At 40.5% G+C, this 24,109-nt stretch overlaps 1 protein-coding gene across 1 annotated transcript in view; it reads left to right on the top strand.

Annotated features, from left to right (window-relative positions):
• TRAPPC11 (trafficking protein particle complex 11) overlaps positions 1 to 23,243 on the top strand; it is a 48,122-nt gene extending 24,879 nt beyond the window's left edge. Inside the window, exons 20-30 of the mRNA XM_035004274.1 lie at positions 359 to 546; positions 663 to 811; positions 998 to 1,119; positions 1,644 to 1,763; positions 7,359 to 7,424; positions 7,534 to 7,690; positions 11,959 to 12,070; positions 15,074 to 15,165; positions 16,241 to 16,374; positions 17,982 to 18,149; positions 22,247 to 23,243. Coding sequence (XP_034860165.1) covers positions 359 to 546; positions 663 to 811; positions 998 to 1,119; positions 1,644 to 1,763; positions 7,359 to 7,424; positions 7,534 to 7,690; positions 11,959 to 12,070; positions 15,074 to 15,165; positions 16,241 to 16,374; positions 17,982 to 18,149; positions 22,247 to 22,291 — 1,353 coding nt within the window. The 3' untranslated portion in view covers positions 22,292 to 23,243. The remainder of the gene's footprint in view (positions 1 to 358; positions 547 to 662; positions 812 to 997; positions 1,120 to 1,643; positions 1,764 to 7,358; positions 7,425 to 7,533; positions 7,691 to 11,958; positions 12,071 to 15,073; positions 15,166 to 16,240; positions 16,375 to 17,981; positions 18,150 to 22,246) is intronic.
• The last annotated feature ends 866 nt before the right edge of the window (positions 23,244 to 24,109 follow it).

The raw sequence follows: 24,109 nt of genomic DNA, 5'->3' as shown, positions 1-24,109 counted from the left end.
TTTAGTTGAAAGGGACATTTATTCAGTTAATAATATTATAGATGTCTTCGGGAAAAGTATGTTTGGAATTAGGAATTAGGTTATGAGTATGCTAATGGTCGTCAAACCATTGATGTATTTCACTCAGCAACCACTAACTGAGCATCTGTTACGTCAGGTTCTTATCTCCATTTAAAGGTGAACCTAGTCAGTGTCACAGCTAATAGATGACCAGGACAACTGTCCCAGCAGGTGTTCTGACCTCATCACCCTGTGGGTCTCTAGAGGAACTCGACAGACCAGCAGTCACTATGTCATTTGTCGTGAGGGGATGGTGGCAAGTATGAGGTGGCATTTCTGACAGCCCTCCATCTTTCAGATTACTTCAGTAGATCTGGTTCTGGGCCACGAGACGGGAAGATGTGTGGTTTTAAATTGGCAAGGAGGAGGAGGGGACGCCGCTTCCTCCCAAGAAGCCTTGCAGGCCTCGCGTTCTTTCAAAAGACGGCCTAAGCTCCCTGACAGTGAACTTCACTGGGACAGCATAGTCATTCAGGCAAGCACGATGTACGTCCACCTCGCTAGGCAGATCGTGGAAGGCCATCTTGTTTCTTCTAAATACTTTGAATAACTTGTTTTCTTAAGAATTGGTTACTCGGCTAAGGTTTTTTTTTCCCCCAAAGGATCATCTCCAGAGTTCCAAACATTTCTGTGCATCTGCGACATGACCCTCCTGCCCTGACCAATGAAATGTATTGTTTGGTTGTGACCGTTGAGTCCCACGAGAAGACCCGAATCAGAGACGTGAAGCTCACCGCTGGTTTAAAACCCGGTAAACATTCCTTTTTAAAAACTGGTCAATGTTCATTCAACATAAAATAAATATCAGTGGTGTCAACTACAGGAAGTGTATTTAAAATATGGTTATGAAGTAGTTATGAAATGGTCTGTGCAGTATGAATTGTTAGGATAAAGTTTGAATTCTCTGTATTTAAAACACCGATATTAACACTTTTAGGACAGGATGCCAATTTAACTCAGAAAACGCACGTGTCTCTTCATGGAACAGAACTGTGTGATGAGTCCTACCCGGCTTTACTCACTGACATTCCTGTGGGAGACTTACATCCGGGGGAACAGGTGAACCTTGGTCAACTATGATGGGAGAGGAAATCAACTAGACTGCAGTTTTAAATACGTAGTGAGTCTTAGATAGTTCTAGAGCATTTTAACAGCATATCCTGAGACTAAAAATGGGATTTAACTAATGCACATTTTATACACATTTTACATATTTAAATGTGTAAAATGTTGTAAGCAGTTTTTATACGAGTGATTTTAGAGCAAATGACCCTAATACGGAGAACTAGTTGCCTTGATAAAATACCTAAATAACATTAAGTGTGTAACTTAGTGGAATAACCCCTCAGGCAGCTTTTATTTCCGAACTAAACACAAACAATCTTGGGAAGTTGCCAATGATAGTAAGAACAGGTGGAATAGTAATGATCCCACTCTTATACTGAGGCAGGAACAGCCTGTAAAAAGTGTTCAAGAATTTAGTCAGTTGGTACAATAAACTTTTAAAAGGTGGGGAACATTATCCTAGAGTATGTGTCAGGAGGAAATCTCTGAATTATTAAAGTACTTTTATTTTGTTACAGCTGGAAAAAATGTTATACGTTCGCTGTGGAACAGTGGGTTCAAGAATGTTTCTCGTGTATGTTTCTTACCTGATCAATACAACTATTGAAGACAAAGAAATTGTTTGCAAGTGTCACAAGGTAGAATTTTTCATAGCTACTTCAGGAAGGATCCTGGGTGGAGTGTTCCCTATTTTGTGTTTCTTAGTTTACCTGTAACAAGATGAGCAGCTTAGGTGCTTGTAATCTATAACAATTTTTTTTTTTAATTTACAAATTTTAAACATTTCTTGTTTTTTTTCAATCATTTATAACATTATAAATGATATACTATGGCTGTCATTGCTCAAACTTCAGAAAATTGGCCTCCATGGCTTTTCGTATGGTCAGGGGATTTGGGATCTTTTGCAAAAAGTTTGAGACTCTAAACCTATATGTTTCCTTATAAAATCACACATTGGACAACATCTGTAAGTTATACACTGAAGATTTTGGAGGATGGGAGGTCTCCCTTTATGAAATCTTTGTTCTGTTAGAAAGGACTATGGAAATTGTTGCTGCTAAGTTCAGACAGAGGGTAGGAATAAGGCCAGCGTGGTCAGAGTCGGTCACTTGGAGGCCACTGCTGTCACCTTGTTGGTGTATTTTCTTTTTTTTTTTTTTTATAAATTTTTTTTTTATTTAAAGATTTTTATTTATTTATTTGAGAGAGAGAGAATGAGAGAGAGCACATGAGAGGGGGGAGGGTCAGAGGGAGAAGCAGACTCCCTGCTGAGCAGGGAGCCCGATGCGGGACTCGATCCAGGGACTCCAGGATCATGACCTGAGCTGAAGGCAGTCGCTTAACCAACTGAGCCACCCAGGCGCCCCTGGTGTATTTTCTCTTGGTCTCTTCTCTATTTACAGCAGTTTGGGGGAGCCATGTTTTTGTCTAGATTTAACCATATTGTCTGTAATTGCTTGTATCTTCTTTTAGTAATGGGAAATCACGATATCTACTGTCTTGTTAGTTTTACCTGTGTTGTTTTGGCCTGTTCTCGGGAAGTGGGCCCTCAGCCAGCAGAGGAGAAGGCCAGTCAGTTTGGCCATTTGTAGGAAGGTTATAGCGCAGATTCTGGGCCATCGGCTGTTTCGTGAGTCCGTGAGAGGCAACCCCATCCTAAGAGAGTTAGAAGTATGTCCCAAGTGGAAGGAGGGAAGGCACTGAATATATCAAAGACTTCACCTAGCCCGATGCACTGGGATGAATCCTGGGGGGTGGAGGAGGAGGTGAGAGTGCCAGTCTCAGCGTGGCCTCCTAACCTGGTGCTCAGGCTAGCCACGGAAACCTCTGGCCTCCATTTCCTCATCTCCAAAACAAGAACAGTACTGTTCTGTGCAGCTTTAGAGTCCTCAGCCTTGGATGTCATTTCTACTTCAGATAATGAAGCTTCTAGTAGACTTGGAACATACCTTTTTATTTATTTATTTATTTATTTTTAATTTTTTTAAAAGATTTTATTTATTTATTTGAGACAGAGAGAATGAGAGAGAGAGAGAGCACATGAGAGGGGGGAGGGTCAGAGGGAGAAGCAGGCTCCCTGCCGAGCAGGGAGCCCGATGCGGGACTCGATCCAGGGACTCCAGGATCATGACCTGAGCCGAAGGCAGTCGCTTAACCAACTGAGCCACCCAGGCGCCCGGAACATACCTTTTTAAAATAATTGTCTGCTCTGTAGTAATGATCCCGGAATCACACTACAGTGGTGTGCAGTGCTCTCTTCTCCTCAGGACGTGATATTACTGAGGTGCATGCCACTTGTTCTTCTTTTTTTTTTTTTTTTGATTTTTTTTTTTATTCTTATGTTAATCCCCATACATTACATCATTAGTTCTAGATGAAGTGTTCCATGATTCATTGTTTGTGCATAACACCCAGTGCTCCATGCAGAATGTGCCCTCCTCAATACCCACCACCAGGCCAACCCATCCTCCCACCCCCCTCCCCTCTAGAACCCTCAGTTTGTTTTTCAGAGTCCGTCGTCTCTCATGGTTCGTCCACCCCTCCGATTTCCCCGCTTCATTCTTCCCCTCCTGCTACCTTCTTCTTCTTCTTTTTTTCTTAACATATATTGCATTATTTGTTTCAGAGGTACAGATCTGAGATTCAACAGTCTTGCACAATTCACAGCGCTTACCAGAGCACATACCCTCCCCAGTGTCTATCACCCAGCCACCCCATCCCTCCCACCCACCCTCCACTCCAGCAACACTCAGTTTGTTTCCTGCAATTAAGAATTCCTCATATCAGTGAGATCATATGATACATGTCTTTCTCTGTTTGACTTATTTCACTCAGCATAATCCCCTCCAGTTCCATCCACGTCGTTGCAAATGGCAAGATCTCATTCCTTTTGATGGCTGCATAATATTCCATTGTATATATATACCACCTCTTCTTTATCCTTCATCTGTCGATGGACATCTTGGCTCTTTCCACAGTTTGGCTATTGTGGACATTGCTGCTATAAACATCGGGGTGCACGTACCCCTTCGGATCCCTACTTTTGTATCTTTGGGGTAAATACCCAATAGTGCAATTGCTGGATCATATGGTAGCTCTATTTTCAACTTTTTGAGGAACCTCCATACAGTTTTCCAGAGTGGCTGCACCAGCTTGCATTCCCACCAACAGTGTAGGAGGGTTCCCCTTTCTTCGCATCCCTGCCAACATCTGTCGTTTCCTAACTTGTTAATTTTAGCCATTCTGACTTGTGTGAGGTGGTATCTCATTGAGGTTTTGATTTGGATTTCCCTGATGCTGAACGATATTGAGCACTTTTTCATGTGTCTGTTGGCCATTTGGATGTCTTCTTTGGAAAAATGTCTGTTCATGTCTTCTGCCCATTTCTTGATTGGATTCTTTGTTCTTTGGGTGTTGAGTTTGATGAGTTCTTTATAGATTTTGGATACTAGCCCTTTATCTGATATGTCATTTGCAAATATCTTCTCCCATTCTGTCGGTTGTCTTTTGGTTTTGTTGACTGTTTCCTTTGCTTTGCAAAAGCTTTTTATCTTGATGAAGTCCCAATAGTTCATTTTTGCCCTTGCTTCCCTTGCCTTTGGCGATGTTTCTAGGAAGAAGTTGCTTCGGCTGAGGTCAAAGAGGTTGTTGCCTGTGTTCTCCTTTAGGATTTTGATGGACTCCTGTCTCACATTGAGGTCTTTCAACCATTTGGAGTCTATTTTTGTGTGTGATGTAAGGAAATGGTCCAGTTTCATTCTTCTGCATGCATGCCACTTGTTCTTAATCCCCTTCCCCTATTTCTGTCATCCCCTCACCGCCCCCCTTCTGGTAACCAGCAGTATGTTCTCTATAGTTAAGAGTCTTTTGGTTTGTCTCTTCCTTTTTTCATTTGTTTTGTTTCTTAAATTCCACACATGAGTGAAATCATATGGTATTTGTCTTTCTCTGACTGACTTATTTCACCTAGCATCACACTCTCTCGCTCCATCCGTGTCATTGCAAATGGCAAGATTTCATGCTTTTTGATGACTTAATAGTGTGCCACCGTGTGGGTGTAGGTGTACCTCTCATCTTTTTTATCCATTCATCTGTTGATGGACATTTGGTTTGCTTCCACAACTTGGCTGTTGTAAATAATGCAGTAAACCTAGGGATGCATATATCCTTTTGAATTCGTGTTTTCGTATTCTTTGGGTACATACTCAATAGTGGAATTACTGGATCGCACGGTAATTCAATTTTTAATTTTTTGAGGAACCTCCATACTGTTGTCCACAGAAAATGTCATCTGCCCATTTTTTCAATTGGATTATTTGATTTTTTTTTTTGGTGTTAGGTTGTGTAAGTACTTTATATATTTTGGATACTAACCCTTTATTGGATATGTCATTTGCAGACATTTTCTCCTATTCAGTAGGTTGCCTTTTAGTTTTTTAAAGAAGCTATTTATTCTTCTATCAGCCAGTCCATTCCCAAGGTAAGCTTTTAAGGGACACTAATTCTGAGGGACAGAAATAGATGTTACACAAAAGAATGAATTGGTCAAATATGTTCGGTTAAAAGGTATTAAACAGATATTTGGACTTCAGGGCTTAGCACAGCATTGAATTTGCTAATGTGTGTTGAGAATTTCACAACAGGCTGTGTTGGTTATCTTTCAAAATCATTTTACTAAGAAGCGCTTTTCTCATGGAATGTCTGTCTTACAGGTCCTAGTGTTACTTGCAAGACATTTTGGAAATTTAAATGTAATTTCTTTTCCCTTCACTGGATTAAATCTCATTTTTACCTGCATGTGTGTCTGCTTCGTAGGCCATGTGGAAATTTAAAGTAGGCCACATTGAAGCTACTCACTGAGTTGCTTCTTCATTTCCATATATCTTTTCGGTGGGGGAATATTGAGGCCCTAGGCTTTACATCATGGAACCCCTGCATCCGTTTTCAACCATCAATATCCTACTTACTGCACGTTCTTAAAAAGTTAGCTTGATGGTATTGAGAGGAAGTATTTGAAGCATATAATAATAATAAACATGGTTTAGGCATTCCACTGGTCCTGCATATGCATCGTCTCACTTCATTGTCAACAGCCCTGTGAGGATCATGGAGCTGAGACTCAGAGATCATGTCCCCTCCCCACGGTCACCTCACTGTGCCCAGAGTCCTCAGGGTTATAAGTATGTGTCCTCAAGGATTAAAACCCACATCTACCTGGCATTTGTACAGCCTTGAGTTTTTAATCAACGTGACTTTTTTTTTTTTAAAGGGTTCTCACCAATGGGATGGGTGGTTTGGTTCCAAAGCCATAGTAACCCCATTGTTTAGTGAATAGACTCAGGGAAGAGACGTAGCACGTTGGTTAAGAGTACAAGCTTAAGGGTGAAATCTGCCTTTGTCACTTACTAGCTATGTATGACCACTTCATCTTAAAATGATGAGTATAGGGGCGCCTGGGTGGCTCAGTCAGTTAAGCGTCTGCCTTCGGCTCAGGTCGTGATCTCAGGGTCCTGGGATCGAGTCTCGTGTCGGGCTCCCTGCTCAGCGGGGAGTCTGCTTCTCCTTCTCCCTCTGCCCTGTCCCCCCCGACCACTGCGTGTGTGCGCATGCCCGTGTGCGCGCCCCTGCACACGCGTGCGAGCTCTCTTTTCCTCTCTCTCAAATAAATAAATGAAGTCTTAAATCCTTAAAAAAAATGGCAAGTATAATGGCATCTTTCCTTGAGTTATTACGAACATTACATAATGCTTGTATAGTGATTACAGCACTGTCATATTTTATTATTGTTACTATCATTATTATTAGTCATCTTGTGTTGAGTCAAGGCAAAGAATTTAGACAAAAAGAAGACTCAGATTCTAGGCTTTGCGCCGCTAGCTTTGTGGGCTGAGGCCAATCATTTAACCTTCCTTAACCTCTGGTTCCTCTTCTGTAAAATGGTGACAGTGCCTGTCTTGCTCACTTTTACTAGATCCTGAGATAATTAATGTGTTAGAAAGCACTTTGCCATGTGAACTGTTATAAAACCATAAGATAATTTATTAGAAATAGCGGTCTGGTCTCTCTACATAGGTTTTTACAAATACTATCTGAGGGGAAGATCCTAGTTTCTTAATATATAAATTGAGATTATTTATTATCAGTTACAGATTGTGTCTTATACACCTTCTATTTTTAAAACTATTTTTAAGTTTAGAAAAGCCATTGAATGTGCCCTTTAAATTTTCTTGCAGGATGAAACTGTAACTATAGAAACTGTCTTTCCATTTGATGTTGCGGTTAAATTTGTCTCTACAAAGGTATGTTCCTGTGAAGCATTTTGGAAATCATTTCAGTTATAGAAATTAACAGAAAAAGAAAATGGATTACTGTAGTTCCAGACAGACCTTTTGTCTTCATTTGTGACAGTTTGAGCACCTGGAAAGGGTCTATGCAGACATCCCCTTTCTATTGATGACCGACCTTTTAAGTGCCTCACCTTGGGCCCTCACTATTGTCTCCAGTGAGCTCCAGCTTGCTCCTTCTATGGCTCCTGTGGATCAGCTAGAGTCCCAAGTGGACAAAGGTGAGAATGTGGATCATCCCACTTAATTAGAAGACAATGTGTGTGTGTGTGTGTGTAGGTTACCAGTGTAAGAGTTAGCTTTTTGCTAAGGGACGGTAATTGAGACTGACACTCACTAAAGTGAATAAATTTAGAATTAAGGTAGAATTAGTATCACTTACAGTTTGCTTGAGTATACCTTATTTTAAAAGATAAGATTTTTGCTACTATAAGGAAGTTACTCTTTGAAAAATGTACTTGACAATAAAATATTTTTTCATACTTGGATTTTTTATAGATTATTTTTTTCTTATTAATTTTTAATTATTTACTATTATGTATAACTTGAAATGGTAAAAGATGATTATTGAAAAAACTTGGGGGAAATATAAAAGAGTAGACAATACGTTTTCTAAATCAGCTAAAACAGTACAGAGAAGAGATTTAAACCCAGGATATTACTTTTCTGGTGCATCATACTTTGGGCTTGTATACTTCTTGAGCTGTTAGGGAGAAAAAAAATGAGTTTGAATGTTAACCCAAGCAAAATTGTGCTCAGCTATATTATAAGGGTAAATATTATATGCAAAAAAATCATGATATACTCTTAAAACCAAATATAAATGAGTCATTTGCTCTATTTGTTTATCTATCTACTACTGGACATCAGTGTTACAAGTCATATAGTTGATTTGGAATACAGATTAAAATTAGCTGAGTAGTTTTAGAATTCCAGTGTATTTTTTTGCATCTGGCCTATAAATAAGTTTTAATATCTATCAATAAATAATCAACAGATATTTATCAAGTTCACTGTATGGCACCATGCTAGGTTCTCAAGACACCAAAAGAGCAAGCAGGCTTTATAGTCACTTATGTGCATTTTAGGAAAGTCATCATAAAGGAGGATAGGTAAAATAGGTAGGCAAACAGACAGACAGATAGATAAAATCAAACATGTCCCTAAACCTCTCTGTTTAAATGCTACAAATAGGTCCCACAGTCTGTGAAGTAATAATAATAAAAAACCCATTTCTGCTTTCAGAATGCCTTCATAAGTTTTGTTTTTCTGTCTTTGGAAACTTGGTTTTCTCCTGTGGTTTTGGAAGTCATTGCCTCTGGTTCTACTTTGTTTCTGTGTCCTCTTCCTTTACTCCTCCCTGTGCCAACTTGGAACAATCACGAGATTTAGAGTCACACTGAACGAGATTCAGTTCTTAGTCCTACTGCTTGCTCTTTTGTTATGTTGGACTGTTCATTGGGTTTTATCATTTCTCAGAGTTAAAGAAGATCACGTGTATGAGATAGTCTGGATGAGATAATCTATATGAAAATCTCAGCCCAGTGCTTACCTCCTTACAGCTCAACACAAGCTAGTTATTTGTCCATTCTTTGCTGACTCCTTTTCTTGCCCCTTCAATGTTGGTCATTTCCAGGATCCTGACTTTGGCTCCCTTACTTTTTCTACAAGTCCTCACCTGCCACGCAACCTTGGGCCGCCTGCATTCTGCGGTCCAGCTAGAGGAATCTGTGCGCGCTTGTTTCCAGCGAGGGCCCACGGACACAAACTAGATGCCCTCCATGCGTGCACATCCAGCCCAGCCCCACGTTCTGCCTTCTCCATGTGTCTTGAATCCAGAGACTGTCACCATCTCTCCTCTGGCCTTCAGGAATACCTCCTTAGCTGGTTTCCTCTTTGCCATTCTCTCCCCTACTCTGCCTTTCCTATTGCTGCCAGAGTTTGATTTCTCAAGAAACTATTCTGAGCTTGTTATTCCCACTTAAAAAGCTTCATGACATTCCAGATCTTTCCCAGCGCAGCTTCCCTTTCCAGCTTCTGCACCACCCTCTCTTCTTCCCCTTCCTCTTTCCCAGACTTCGACCAAGCCAAACTTTACAGTCAGCAAACATCGCCTCCCTCTGGTTTTGAACATGGTAGTACCTTGGCCCAAAACCCTTTCCTTTTTCTTTCAAGCTGTCAAACTCTTGTGTGCTCTTCAGGACTCCTGTAAGCTTTGACTTTTTGATCTTCCCAAGCAGGGCTAGGTCGTCTTCCTTCTTTACTCGCCGAGTATCTTGTACATGTGATAATACTTAACCGTTCTATCGTAATTATTTATTTGCAGTTATGGCACCTCCACTATGCTGTGTGCTCTTGAAGAGCTGGAGCCATGACGTCATCCTCTTTGTGTTGCCAGCCTCATAGTAGTTGGCATTTAATAAGTGTTTATTAAATTAATGAATAATGTCCACCTTGAATTTCCCATTACTAGTTTTCTCTTGCTGCTGTAACAAATTACCAAGTTAGTGGCTTAAAACAACACAGATTTATCTGAAAGTTCTAGAGGTCAGAGGTCCTAAAATCAAGGTGTTGGCAGGGCTGCATTCCTTCTGGGCTCTAGGGAAAATCCTTGCCTTTGCCCTTTCCAGCTTGCAGAGGCCAGTTGGATTCCTTGGCTCCCAGCTCCCTCCTCCGTCTTCAAAACCAGCAGTGTAGCATCTTCTCATGTTTCTTTTCTCGCCCCCGCTTCCATTGTCCTCTTTTTCTCAGACTCCCTCTTGCCTCCCTCTTTCCCTCATAACCCTCGTGATTACATTGGACCCAACTGGGTAATCCAGTAAAATCTTCCTATTTTAAGATCCTTATCTTAATCACAGCCGTAAAGTCCTCTCTGCCAGGTTAGGCAACATTCTGGGAACTATGATGTGAATATCTTCGGGGAAGGGGGTAGCATGGCATTATTCTGTCTCCCACCTCTAAGAACACCGGAACTCATGCATTACAAAATTTATGTTTGACATATTAAAAATAACAACTTTACTAGGTCATAAAGTTGACCCTGATGTTAATTGTTAATAAAGGTTATATCATTTTGGTTAACTTCCTAGAATTAAGGAGGACTTGGTGGAGCAAGGTGGGGCGAGGGGGAGGCAATATGAATGTCCCAGGTTCTAAAAAAAAAAGGTATCTTAAGAGGTTTGAATTAGGGCGCCTGGGTGGCTCAGTTGGTTAAGCGACTGCCTTCGGCTCAGGTCATGATCCTGGAGTCCCGGGATCGAGTCCCGCATCGGGCTCCCTGCTCGGCAGGGAGTCTGCTTCTCCCTCTGACCCTCCCCCCTCTCATGTGCTCTCTCTCATTCTCTCTGTCTCAAATAAATAAATAAAATCTTTAAAAAAAAAAAAAGGTTTGAATTAATGTGTGTGGTTTTTTTTTTTTTTAAAGATTTTATTTATTTATTTGACAGACAGTGAGAGCATGAACACAAGTAGGGGGAGTGGGAGAAGGAGAAGCAGGCTTCCCGCTGAGCAGGGAGTCAGATGCGGGGCTCGATCCTAGGACCCTGGGATCATGACCTAAGCCGAAGGCAGAGGCTTAACGACTGAGCCACCCAGGCGCCCCTAATGTGTGTTTTATTTATTGGGCTACAGTATCATTTCCTAGGCCTTAAAAATTATTTAAAAGTAGTTAATTAAAGTAGAAATTGGCCCAGCTTTTTTCCCTTTCTACTCACAACATAACTATTAATTTCTCACAGCCTTCTTCATTGGAGAACCATAAAAACAATTAGTTAATATTTAAAGACTTTGTTATTATCGTTTGAAAGTTTTACTCACAGATGTGCTAACATCGGCCCTCCATGGGCCCTGTTGCTGGCTTGCATTAAAAGAGGGGCCCCCCCCCAGGCTGCGAAGGGCTGACAGGCAGGGAGACCTCAGGTCAGATGAGCTTTTGTCTTGTCATCGGGAGTTTAGGCTAAATTTGGCAAGAGGACAGCATCCTTGTGTAAGAGGTAAATAACCAAATTAGGCAATAACGAGGCACCATGTAAGGTGTTTCCATTTGATGGTGTCAGTAATGTGCATATGTCAGAGAAAGCCCGAGTTGGCTGGCATGACATTTTGAGTACCTTAAGGGTTGACTAAAAATTTCTTTTTCCCTACCGTGAAATGTTTTCTTTGGAGACATGAAATAATGGGGAGAAAGAAAAATAATCACCAAATAGTATTATCCTGACTCTAGACTTTACCTTTTCATTAGTTCCCATAGGAACTTGTCACAGACCTACAGCTGCTTCGCCTCTTTTTATTATAACGGAATATTGAGGACCTGGACAGGGACTTTGTGACCTTGAAAAAGTCATTTAACATCTCTGAGCCTTAGCATTTAAGTCTCTATAAATAATGTATAACTGATAAAGTATTCTTTTTTTGTTCCACTACCGGAGGTAAAACTCTCCTTTCATAGGGAAAATCCTTACATAAGGATTATAAAAACTATTTCTTGTAGTTGTTTTACAGACTGGAGAGAGTGCTAGTGAATGCTTTTGTCTTCGGTGCCCATCTGTTGGAAATGTTGAAGGTGGAGTAGCAACTGGGCATTATATTATCTCCTGGAAGAGGTAAGTTATATCAGCCCTGTCTTTTTTTCCTTGTATGTGCTATTCTCATGTCTTTATTATTTGTCATTGTCATTTAATATTTGAAAGCTTCTTTCAGTCCTAGGGTGAAGACTAGAAGTCACGTGCTATCACTAACCATTTGTCAAAAACACAAAGATTAAAAAGGATCATTAAACTTTCATTTGTATTTGTCACAATTTGTGACCTTATATACTGATGAAATTTTAGCCAAATTAATTCTTATAACAGGACCATTAAAAACATTAGGAAAAACTTCTCTTACTTGCAGTCAGTAGGATTGTTTACATAGAAAACCCAAGTGAATCAACAAATTATTTGCATTATTAAGAGTTCCAGCAAGGTTGCTGGATATAACATTCAATATACAAAATCCAGTTGGCTTTCTATATCAGTAATAAACCTCCAGCGATGTACTTTTAAAATAGGTATCATTCAGATGACAACAATAATTATAAGGTAAGTAAGAGTATATCAGATAGAAAACATGTGTCACCATTAGGGAGAAAATTATAAAACTTCTAAAACATTAAAGGAAGTTCTTAAATAAATGGGGAAATATACAAAATGGTCTCGGGTAGGATTTGGATAGGTCTAATATTGTTTGTTCTATAGAACCAGTGCAGTTTCCTTCAAAATCCCAAAAGCTTATTTTGGTTTGTTTTTGTAGAATCTGACACTCTTGATCATAAAGTTTCTATGGAAAGGCGAAACCTCAGAAATAGTCAAGATACTCCAGAAGAAAAGCTAGGCAAGGGTACTTGCTCTTCTAAATTCGCAGACTTACTGTAAAGCTACAGTAGTCGTTGCTATGGTATTGGCTTGGGGATTTGTAAATAAGCCAGTGGAAGAGAAGAGGGAGTCTAGAAATAGATCCACAGATCCACACATATGGAAATTATATTTTAGAGAGGTAACATTACAGAGCAGTGGGGAAATGATGAACTGTTTTACAAGTAGTGGTGAACAATTGGGTGTCCATTTGGGAAAAAATTGGATCTCTACAATGTATATAAAAATCACTTCCAGGTATCCTAAAGTTCTAATTGTGGAAAGCAAAACTTTATTACTTTTAGTACAAAATAAGAGAATTGTTTAAGACTTTGGAATAGGGAGAGTTCCTTTAAACAAGACATAAATGTATAAGCCACTAAAATTGATGAATTTGATTTGTTACAATTAAATTTCTTAGTTCATTTAAAAATGCCATGTAGAAAGTGAAAAGACAAAATACAAATTGGGAAAAGCTATTTACAATATGTAAAACTGACAGTGTATTAGAATTCATATCAAGAACTTCTAAAATCTTTAAAAAAAAAAAAAAAGAACCTCTACAAATCATAAGAAAAACAAGTCTCCTAACAGAAAGTTGTTGAGCAAAATCTTGAGTATGCAGTGTAAGGGAAAGAGAAGAAGCCAATGGCTAGTAAACATAGAGAGAGAAGCATGACCTCACTAGGAATCTGAGATTCCGATGTGCTCCCACTAATTTGGAAAAATAAAAAGATTTAACAATGCATGGTTTGTCAAAAGTTACTTTGGAAGACAATGCAGCAGGACCAGGTAAAATTGAAGATGTCTATACCCTCTAGTCATAGAAAAGTCTTAAACATGCACACAAAGGATGTATGTAAGAACGTTCATTGCACCTCTGATTATCATAGTCAGCAGTTAGAAACTAAATATCCATCAACAGGAAAATGGATAAATCGTGGCACAGTCATACAATGGAATGTTGTATTACCAGTGAAAATGAATTAACCAGAGCTATACCTGGTAACTTAATAGTGAGTGAACAAAGCAACTGCAGATATTCAGAATATGAACAAATTGCATGTATATAATGTTGGAAAACATGTGAAACACTGTGTACTTCTTAGGGCTACATACATAATTTGGAAAAGTGTAAAGAAACGCATAGCAATGATAGATACCAAATTCAGGATAGTAGTTACTTCTGGGGAGTGCAAGCAGGAAGGGGTACATGGGAAGATTCAGCTATATTGTTATGTTTTCTTAGGCTGGGAAGTAGATACGTGATATTTTATGTGTTATTTTCTTAGCATGACTCCGTTTTTTTTTTCTCATAAATTTTAGAACAGTGGGTAAGATAATATTAAAAATGAGAACGGAAAAATAATGTAGTTTTGTTTTTAAAAAACTTTCTTTTCCCCACTTCTGAATTTACTAAACATTGAAGTTCAGTTTAATTTATGTTTCTAGGAATTAAAGTGGTATTGTGAAGGCGCTGCTTAATTATCCCCTCATGCCACTGTAGTACCAGAGAGACGTATTTCTTAGTGATAAAGGGTTAGATGGGTTTTCCTGTTGCTTCTGCTGTACGATAACTTGCACAGAGTGTTGGCTCTTCTGCCTCTAGTTACAGACTCTCCCTAGGGGCTCTCCTTGGTCAGGTAGCAGCCAGCTGGCCCTGTAGTTCCCATTCTAACTGTAACCGAGGGGAAGATACTGACAGTTTCCTAAGGGTGCGCCCTTTTTCTCTGTTAGTGCTGGAATGGCACTGTGTTGGTTAATTCTAACGTATTTTTAGTTCCTCGGTTTCTACTGTGTGCTTCTAGAGTCGTTGTAGTGGTCCGCTTGCAAGTGGTCCCGGCTCAGCTGTGAGCCGGCTGCAGGGTGAGAAGGAGGTCTCTGTCACAGTGTCGGTCACCGCGCAGCCACCCACACTGAGAGCCTTTTGCTACCAAACACTGGGTTCGGTGGTGCGCCCCCTGGCGTGCTCGGTTCGCCCTCCGCCACTGGGGCCAAGCAGCAGCCGTGGGTCATGGCATTTGTGCGTTGGAAACGTTCAAACCACAAGCAGGATTCCAAAAGCTTTTCACGAAACAGTTTCCGTTAGTAAAGTTCTAGAAAATGTAGAAGTAATTTCTGTTTCCTTTGGAACACGCCGGTGCACATACACATTTCCTGTTTTTAACTTTTCGCGGGAAGCCTGGGTTTGAAAGCTGCCCTTTTCTGCCGCAGGACCTCAGCCGTGGGGAATGTCCCTGTCATCAGTACTGCCATCACTCTGCCACACGTGATCGTAGAAAACATTCCTCTCCACGTGAACGCAGGTAACGCAGGCATCAGATTGTACTTGAGGAAGAGAATCCAGGAAGAATACCTATTTTAGCTTCTAAGGTTTAAAAAATTCTATTGTAAAAAATGCCCAGCATTTACAGAAGTAGATTCTGACCAGTCCTGTTTCATCTGTACCTCTGCATACGCCTCCGACTCCCCTTATTTTAAAGCAGATCCCAGCTATTATTTCATCTATAAATATTTCTGTCTGCATCTTTAATGTTAGTGGTTATTTTTCTAAACATAACACAATTCTGTTATCATCACTGACCCTCTCCCCTCTCATACTGTTTCTCTCTCGCGCTCTCAAATAACTAAATACATACATAAATAAAATCTTTAAAAATTAGGAATAATTTCTTAATATTATCAAATTCCAGTGTCGCAATTTCCCTGGTCGACTCTGAAGGTTCTTTAGATTGTTTTAAGGTCTCGCGTTGCAGCTGATGGATGTCTCGTACTTTTGAAATCTATGCTCGGGAAGACCCCCCCTCTCTACTCCATCACGTCCTTCACCACCACTGCCTGCCCCTCTTCCCTGCTGTTCATCTGTTAAAGAAATGGAGTCGGGTGTCCTATAGAGCTTCCCATAGTCTGGATTTTGCTGATTGCGTTGTAATCATTTTTGAGGGTCCCTGGGAGTTGGTGGTGAGATCTATAGTCTTGATCAGATTCAGGTTCAAGTGTTTGGCAAGAATACTTCATAGCTAATGGTGTGTGCTCCCATCAGGAGGCACGTGATGCCTATCATTCCTTCTTGAACTGTGATGGATATTTAGGGAAATGTTTTATAGACTTGAAAAGTTCCTAAAATATAATTCACCTCCTGATAGCCACGACTCTTTCTAGGCCAATCAGCTTTAGAAGGAGACTTGATTCTTTTGGGCCTGTTTTATCATAGTCCCATGGGCTGTTGTCCAATCAAAGAATTTTCTTATTTAGCGAGAGTGAGTATTATCACTAATTTAAATAATCCTATGTCTACGGAATGAGATTCATTTACAAAAAGAACTCATAAATGGTGAACTATTTTTTTAACCAAAAGAAATGTGGCCTCTTTCTCTGCAGATCTGCCATCATTTGGGCGTGTCAGAGAATCCTTACCTGTCAAGTATCACCTACAGAACAAGACTAACTTAGTTCAAGATGTAGAGATTTCTGTGGAGCCCAGTGATGCCTTCATGTTCTCAGGTCTTAAACAGGTATAGGTCATATCTCATTGGGTTGCTTATGTAGATAGAGAAGTGTGGCCAGGAAATGGAGAGCTATATATAAGTTTTTACAAACGAACTGATAAGGCTGATTGTGGTCCCTATTATTTTGATAGGAAATTTTTAGCCACTTTTAGTATATGTGCTGCCAAAGTGAGCACTTTTAGCCACTTTTAAAGATTAAGTATAATTCATATAGAGGTGGATTAAGTGGGTAACCCTTTTCACATTGAGATCATACGTGTAAGTTCTTTCTTTTTATAAAACAAGAATTTACAAATCCTTGGACTGTAATAGGATTCCTGAAAATTTTAGATTTCCCTTTTATTACTACTGAGTGTATGTGTGTGTGTGAGTGTGTGTATTTGTGTCTTTTAACTGGAGGCCTAGAGGCCTTACTACCCATATTAAAAGCCTGATTCTCTGGGGCGCCTGGCTGGGTCAGTCGGAAGAGCATGCATCTCTTGATCTTGGGGTCATGAGTTCAAGCCCCATGTTGGGTGTGGAGCCTACTTAGAAAAAAAAAAAAAAGCCTGATTTCTCTTCTGAACGATCAGTGAACCTTTTTAGAGATTTTTGATCTTGCACAGAATTTACTCATCTTTGGCACAGTTAGACACGATTTTATATTTAAAATAAAAAATCGTTCAGGTGTTTTGATTCACTCATTCAAATCAGAGGTGGAAAAGTTCCTCATGTTTTTGAATGGAACATACACTTTCGGGCAAAACCGTATTTCAGTGAGAATTCTGTCTTCTACTGTCAAAGTGGGTAACAGACACCACTCAATAGTCAGTGAATACTTTTCATCAACGAGGACATAACTAGAAGAACAAATGTGTCCTAATACTCAGAAGTGTCTACCTGGACTAGTCATCTGTGCTGTACATATTCTGAATGCTATGTTTGTTGTTAAATGTAAAATAGAATTATATATGAAACATACTGTAAGTCCATTCACTAATTTAAGTTTATAACATAGAATACATATCATATTAGCTCTTATATATTGGTACACGACATACTATCTTTGACACATGAACATACTATATGTACTCATTTGCAAATGAGGAAGCTTCTCTAGAGTGTCCTGATCTTTTTCACATATTGATTTATAAAAATATATGATGACAAACATCCTTTTTTCCCCTGACATCATTTACCTCGCCACAAAGATCCCCTAAAAGAAAACACCGGAAACAACTAGTTTGTCTTACGTTGACGTAATGTATACAAAGATACCTTTCTACCAGTTATCTCATAACATACTGTGACTGTAAAAAATCTACCTGGTCTCAGACACAAAATCTTGATCCACGTCGTGTTCCCCTTTTTAAGCTGGTGCAAGTTGCTGTTTAGATCTTGGTAGAAATCACACACATTTTTTTAATGCATTTATTATCTGTGTAGTCCCCATGTCATCCTGATTCAGCCCTGTATTTTAGAATCTGTCTGGAAGGTGGAATAAGGAGAGAGAGAACATTTCACCAGAAAGATTTGGGTGTCCACTCACTTGTGAATAATTAAGGGGTGACACCGTGAGGATGCTGTAAGCGTGTACATTTGATTGTCTTTCTCTACAACTTGTTATGCTATAGATTCGATTACGGATCCTCCCTGGCACCGAACAGGAAATGTTATATAATTTCTACCCTCTGATGGCTGGATACCAGCAACTGCCATCTCTCAACGTCAACCTGCTTAGATTTCCTCACTTCACAAATCAACTGCTCAGGCGTTTTATACCTACCAGTATTTTTGTAAAGGTAAGGCTTAGAAATTGTCTGCTTTTTAAGTCTCCTGTCTTGAAAACAAACCAGAGGTATTTCTTTCACATAAGCTTCACTAAACAGTATTTTGGGACTGATAGCTTTGATTGTTCTGATATGAGTTTGGCGGTATTGCTGTTCCATTTCTGTAAAGTTGCTATTATTTCACAGAATCTAATTTCAAAGGTTTTCATTCCCTTAGGTGGATAATGATTTACCTTCGCAGGATCCTTTGACGTGTTTTTTCTTTGGCTTAGTAAAGTATGTTTTTACATTGTAGTTAGTTTGTAACTAGCTTTTAGTCAAAATGGATCCGCTTTCTAAACATGATCCTTGAATGTTCCTAATTCTCTGTGTAATACTGGACTGGGGCCTTTTCTGAAAATGATCCTGTGTCAGAAGCTGTACTCGGGTTGAATATTTTGATGTTTTACACGGGGACCATGTCCAGGTTCCTGGGGTAAAGGAATGTGTAGGATGGTCATGGTCGGTGTGGGGGAGAGCGAACCAGGCTGCGCGGGAGGTTCATTCAGCACAGCGCTCACCTCCACTGAAGCTGTTCTCACTGCCTAACATTAAGGCTTCCCTCCAGCTGGTTGTGGCTTCCTCTAACTCCGGTATACATGGATATATACGCGTCCTGTGCACCGTCTTCTGTTTTAACTTTATACTCACTTTTGGAAGGACATGTCACATTGCTTCTTCTTGCCTCTTTTGTGTCTGTCTTATTCAAGTTTGGAGGAACTGTCCCTTCTTTACATAATCTGGGATGGGGTAAATGATAAATTAGTCTGTGTTAATGTATCCTTTATAATCTTCCTAGCTTTTTTTATCTTTCCATCTGCAAAACAATAATTTATTAACGTTTCCAAGCACCATACTTGTAAATTGTAAAAGAAAAATCTCATACTTACAGATCTCCTGTGTTTAAACAGTGGCTTTTTAAAAAGACTTACTGTTTTTTTAGAGCAGTTTTAAGTTCATAGTAAAATTGAGAGGAAAGTACAGAGATGTCCCACATAACCTCTGCCCACGCCAACAGCAGTTTATTTTTATTTTTTAATATTTTTAATTTTTAATTTTTATTTTTTTTAAAGATTTTATTTATTTATTTGAGAGAGAGAATGAGAAAGAGAGAGCATGAGAGAGGGGAGGGTCAGAGGGAGAAGCAGACTCCCTGCCGAGCAGGGAGCCCCATGCGGGACTCGATCCTGGGACTCCAGGATCATGACCTGAGCCGAAGGCAGTCGCTTAACCAACTGAGCCACCCAGGCGCCCAATATTTTTAATTTTTAATTTAATTTAATTTTTTAAATTTTTTAAAAAGATTCTATTTGTTAGAGAGAGAGTGTGTGCACACAAGCAGGGGGTGGGAGAAGGGCCAGAGGGAGAAGCAGACTCCCCGCTGAGCAGGGAGCCCAACTTGGGGCTCGATCCTGGGATCATGACCTGAGCCGAAGGCAGACGCTTAACCCACTGAGCCACCCAGGCGCCCCAGCTGTGGCTTTTTAAACATTTCCACCTGTTCACATTCACAGGCCACGTCTGTTGCTGTTCCTCCTGTCATGTCTGAGGTCACCCTGCAGGGGAAAGGTCTTAAGACCCGGGTGGGGAGCAGTGGCGGCATGAGTGACCTCCTGAAGTGTGCTATTCCCAAATTCAGAAGTACAGCTTTAGTTACGTGGGAGTAGGTGTCCACATAGACAGAGCTGCACAAACATCGCCTGTTTGAGATGTGAGAGTTGATCATTTTGGAGAATCAGGATTTCGGGTCCACCGATGAATCTCATTCCTTTCCCTGTAGGGCTCGGTACACCCAACCTAATCCCAGCTCATGCTAGTTCAGTCTTCTGACGTTCTTCCACAGTAAACCTCTTCTGGGTAGTGCTTAAATCCATTAGGAAAGGTTCCAGGAAAATAAACATTTGTAAGTTTTAGCATAGCTTGCATGCCCTTTCCTAACTGCCATGCTCTTTTTTCTAAATACAAGTACTACCTTCTAGTAACTTGACTGCTGCCGAAAAAGTTGGCTGGGATCCTCAGAGCCGGCTCCTTTATCAGCTGGGAAATCTTAGAGTGACAGTTGTTTGACCTGTCACGCTAAGGACAGTGACTGAGGATTACCCTTTTCCCACTTAGTGAAGTCTTACTGACTCAAGTTGTACATCCCTTCACACTTTTACTAAACTCGAGAGCTGTGCTATTCCAGTACGGTAGCCACTACTCATGTGAGCCCTACTGAGATGTAAATGACAATTAGTTAGAATTGAATTTAAGAGTGAGTTAGTTGCACTAGCCGCACTTGAAGTGCCCAGTAATCAGTGTGACAGGTGGCTCCCATGTTGGACAGCACTAACTAGCGCTTTTCCCTCATCACGGAAAGTTCTCTTGGACAGTGCTGCCCTACTTCAAGGCCGGATTAATATTTTTATTCCTTTGAAAAGTAGATTCCAGTTTTCTGATTGCATGATGTTCTTGTCTTCTGTCCCTGTTGGTAAAGCTGTGTTTGGTAAGGATATAACCAGGTTGAGCCATTACTCCGTTTCTTTTTTTTTTTTTTTAAGATTTTATTTTATTTATTAGAGAGAGAGAGAGCACAAGCAGGGAGAGGGGCAGAGGAAGAGGGAGAAGCAGACTCCCCGCTGAGCAGGGAGCCAGACGCGGGGCTCGGTCTCAGGACCCGGGGATCATGACCTGAGCCGAAGGCAGACGCTGAACCGACTGAGCCACGCAGGTGCCCCCATTATTCCGTTTCTGAAACTGAACATCCTCTATCAGTACTAAAGATTATGTGAAGTACGAAAGACCAAGCACCTGTTCTTTAGTTCATTCCGTTCCTGCCTTGAATGTCAGAGGCCTAACTTACACACGTATGCATGCATACACACACACACGTATACGTATGTACACACACATACACACTCACACACATACATGCGTAAAACATACTGAAAGCAGGAGTGCTCCCTCCCTGTCTCAGGGAGTCTCACCCGAACCATTCTGCTTCAAGCCCAGCCAGTGGCTTTTGGTGATGATGTTGTAACACTGTTCTATTTCATGTCCTGAATACCATCTCATGCTTTTCCCACAAAGGTCTGCTAATGTACATCTGCTTAGTAAGATTATTTGCAAGAATTTCATTTTTTCAGGGCATCTGGGTGGCTCAGTTGTTAAGCAACTGCCTTCGGCTCAGGTCATGGTCCCAGGGTCCTGGGATCGAGTCCCATATCGGGCTCTCTCCTCTGCGGGAAGCCTGCTTCTCCCTCTCCCACTCCCCCTGCTTGTGTTCCCTCTCTCACTGTGTCTCTCTCTGTCAAATAAATAAAATCTTAAAAAAAAAAAAAAGAATTTCATTTTTTCAGTTCCTTGATGACTCCCTGAGGTATTGCTAACCTGTCAGAAGTTTTACCCCTAAGCACAGTCACGATAACTTTTATTCATTCGTAGCCTTTACTCTTGTGATATGATGTTTTAAGTTTTTTTTCAGTGACCTTAGGGAAAGGGAAATTTTTGTTTTTATCTGCTGCTTCCATCCTTATAGTGTTCATTGTTAGATATTCTAGTTCATTGTGAATTGCTCTTTCTTACAAACAGGAGATTGGGAGGCCTTGAATCCCCAAGGAACTTGTCTATTAGCTCAGGTTTGTGGCCTTCTTCAAGCGTGGGATGCAGGAGGGCCCTGAGCAAGAGAGAAAATAAAACTATCCCTGAAGCAGGGATGGCAAATGGGTTCCCTTTCACACGCTCCCGGCGCGCGATCAGTAGCTGCTTGGACCCAGGGTGGAGAGAATTAGTGACTAGTTAAATGAGGCGGATTCAGCCAGTGGAGGTATGCGGTCGTCTGGCAGTGTCGGTGTCTGGGGGCAGAGGGGACAGGGGCAGCACCTTGGCCCTGCAGCTTGCCCCCCCACCCCCCAGGTTCAAGTGAAGCGAGAAGGTGGGATGAAAGAAGGAGAGAAACAACTGTGATTTTGATACTTGCACCCGTTTATTCCATTTTTATGAAACAGTTTCAAGAATTTCGAGATCTTTTCAATTAATAGAGCTTTTGTTGTTACTGTCCTATAAACCCATCTTGTTTCCCCTCTTTCAAGCCACAGGGCCGGCTCGCGGATGATACCTCTATTGCTGCCGCGTGAAGTTCAAGACTGGCCCTCGGCTGTTCTTACAGAGAAGGTGGACGGAGCTGTAGAAGCTTTTCATTGTGAACTGTAGCTTTGATCATGGTAAAAGTTAATCTTTTCTATTTTTTAATGGATGTTATACCAACTCTTCAGAGGAACTCATGCTTAAAATATTAGGAAAATCTATCCTCTCTTGTAGTTTCACTAATAAATATTTGAAATCGCTCAGTGTGACATGGTAGGATGTCTGACCATTGTTATTGTTGGAAGTCGTTTTATGAATAGTAGGTTCTTAAAGTAAGTGATTCACATGTGCAGTATCAGAGGAAAAGGGAGCCTCCCAAACAGGACTGGCCATGGGGAGGAAAGTGCACCTAAGCTGCCCCAGGGAAGTTCCGGATCCCAGTGCGTCGCTTTCAGAGTTGGCTGAACCGGAGATCAGCCCATCCTCGTACATTGAATTGAGTGCTCAGAATCCATGCATCCCGACTCGTAAGCAGTTGTGTGACTGATCCAGAAGATTTCCAGAAAGTTTTAATCAAAGCAATTTAATGTGTCTAAAAAAATCTCTGCTTAGTGTCAAAACATGTGAAAGAGGTGCCGTTTGCAGCCAAAACGTGGATCATTTATGAAGCAGGTTTGTATTTGTAAGTGTGTTGACAGATCTTCGTCTCTAAGAATCCAAGCTACAGGGAGGTGATTATAAGCTTAATTTCTTAAACTAAAAGTTTTGGGAAAGGATGCAAGTTCTAAATGAGAGCTTTTAGTTATATTGTGCTGTTTCAAAAGGACTATTTAAAACTCTTGGAAATTCATGTAAATAAAAATCATATTGTGATCATTTTCTTCTGTTAAAATATCTTAATTTAAAGCTTACCGGATTTCATGGAAAATTTTATTATTTAAAAGTGTAGGAGTTGTAAAAAGGAAATAGTGATGTAAATAAATACGTTCTCTTTCAAGGACACTTATGTGTATCTTTCATTTATTTTGAACTTGTTTGATTTCAGCTTCACAAAGCCGCTTTTACTAAGAATACTGTTGTATGAGGTCTAGGGAGAGCATAGGACTGGAAATTGGGAGATCTGCGTTCAAGAACAGGCTCTCCTAGCCTTCGGGGAGACTTGGACAATGGAACGGGCTCTCTGTCTCAGGAGGACACAGGTTCCCTTCATTCTCGGCTTTTCAGGTAGAGACCACAGGAGCTTGTCTCCACAGTCAGATTGTCCAGGATCAGATCCCAGCTCTGCTGCTTGCTGGGGACGTGCTGTTCAAGTTACCCACCCTCTGCATATCTCAGTCTTCTTGTCTGTAAGGTATAGATGATGGTAATACCCGTCTCCTAGCCTTATTAGGAGGATAATAACAATACAGGAGAAGAGCTTGGGAACAGCGGCTGACCCCCAGTAGTGCTCAACCAGGGACATCTGTATTATTATTATTATTATTTTTAATGGGAAGGCTGAAAAGAATATGCCTGCGTCTACTGGAAGGTCTGTGTTACCAGAATGTGTCAGTGTTTGTATAGTTGAGTACATACATGAGTACAGATATGTGTATATGTGTAAATGTCTAAAACTGAAACAAGATCATGAAATACTTACATATGCTCATATGCTCATATATTTTATATCCTCTTCTGTTTTGTTACAAAACATCCCTAGTGTAACCTACCAAACTGACTTCCTGACCCACTAATGGGATATAATCTGCAGCTTGAAAAATTCACAGGTTCCTTTGAATGTGAAGATGGTCTGGTGCAGGGCTTATGTAATAAAGATCTCAGATGTTCACACTGCCATCGTCAAACACGAAGTAGGTGTTAGAATGAAT

This window comes from Mirounga leonina, unplaced genomic scaffold, assembly GCF_011800145.1.
Source record: "Mirounga leonina isolate KUSES-001 unplaced genomic scaffold, KU_Mleo_1.0 Mir_128, whole genome shotgun sequence".
NCBI classification, from domain to species: domain Eukaryota; kingdom Metazoa; phylum Chordata; class Mammalia; order Carnivora; family Phocidae; genus Mirounga; species Mirounga leonina.
Note: the sequence above shows the minus strand (reverse complement) of the source record. Positions and strands in the feature narration are given on the sequence as shown.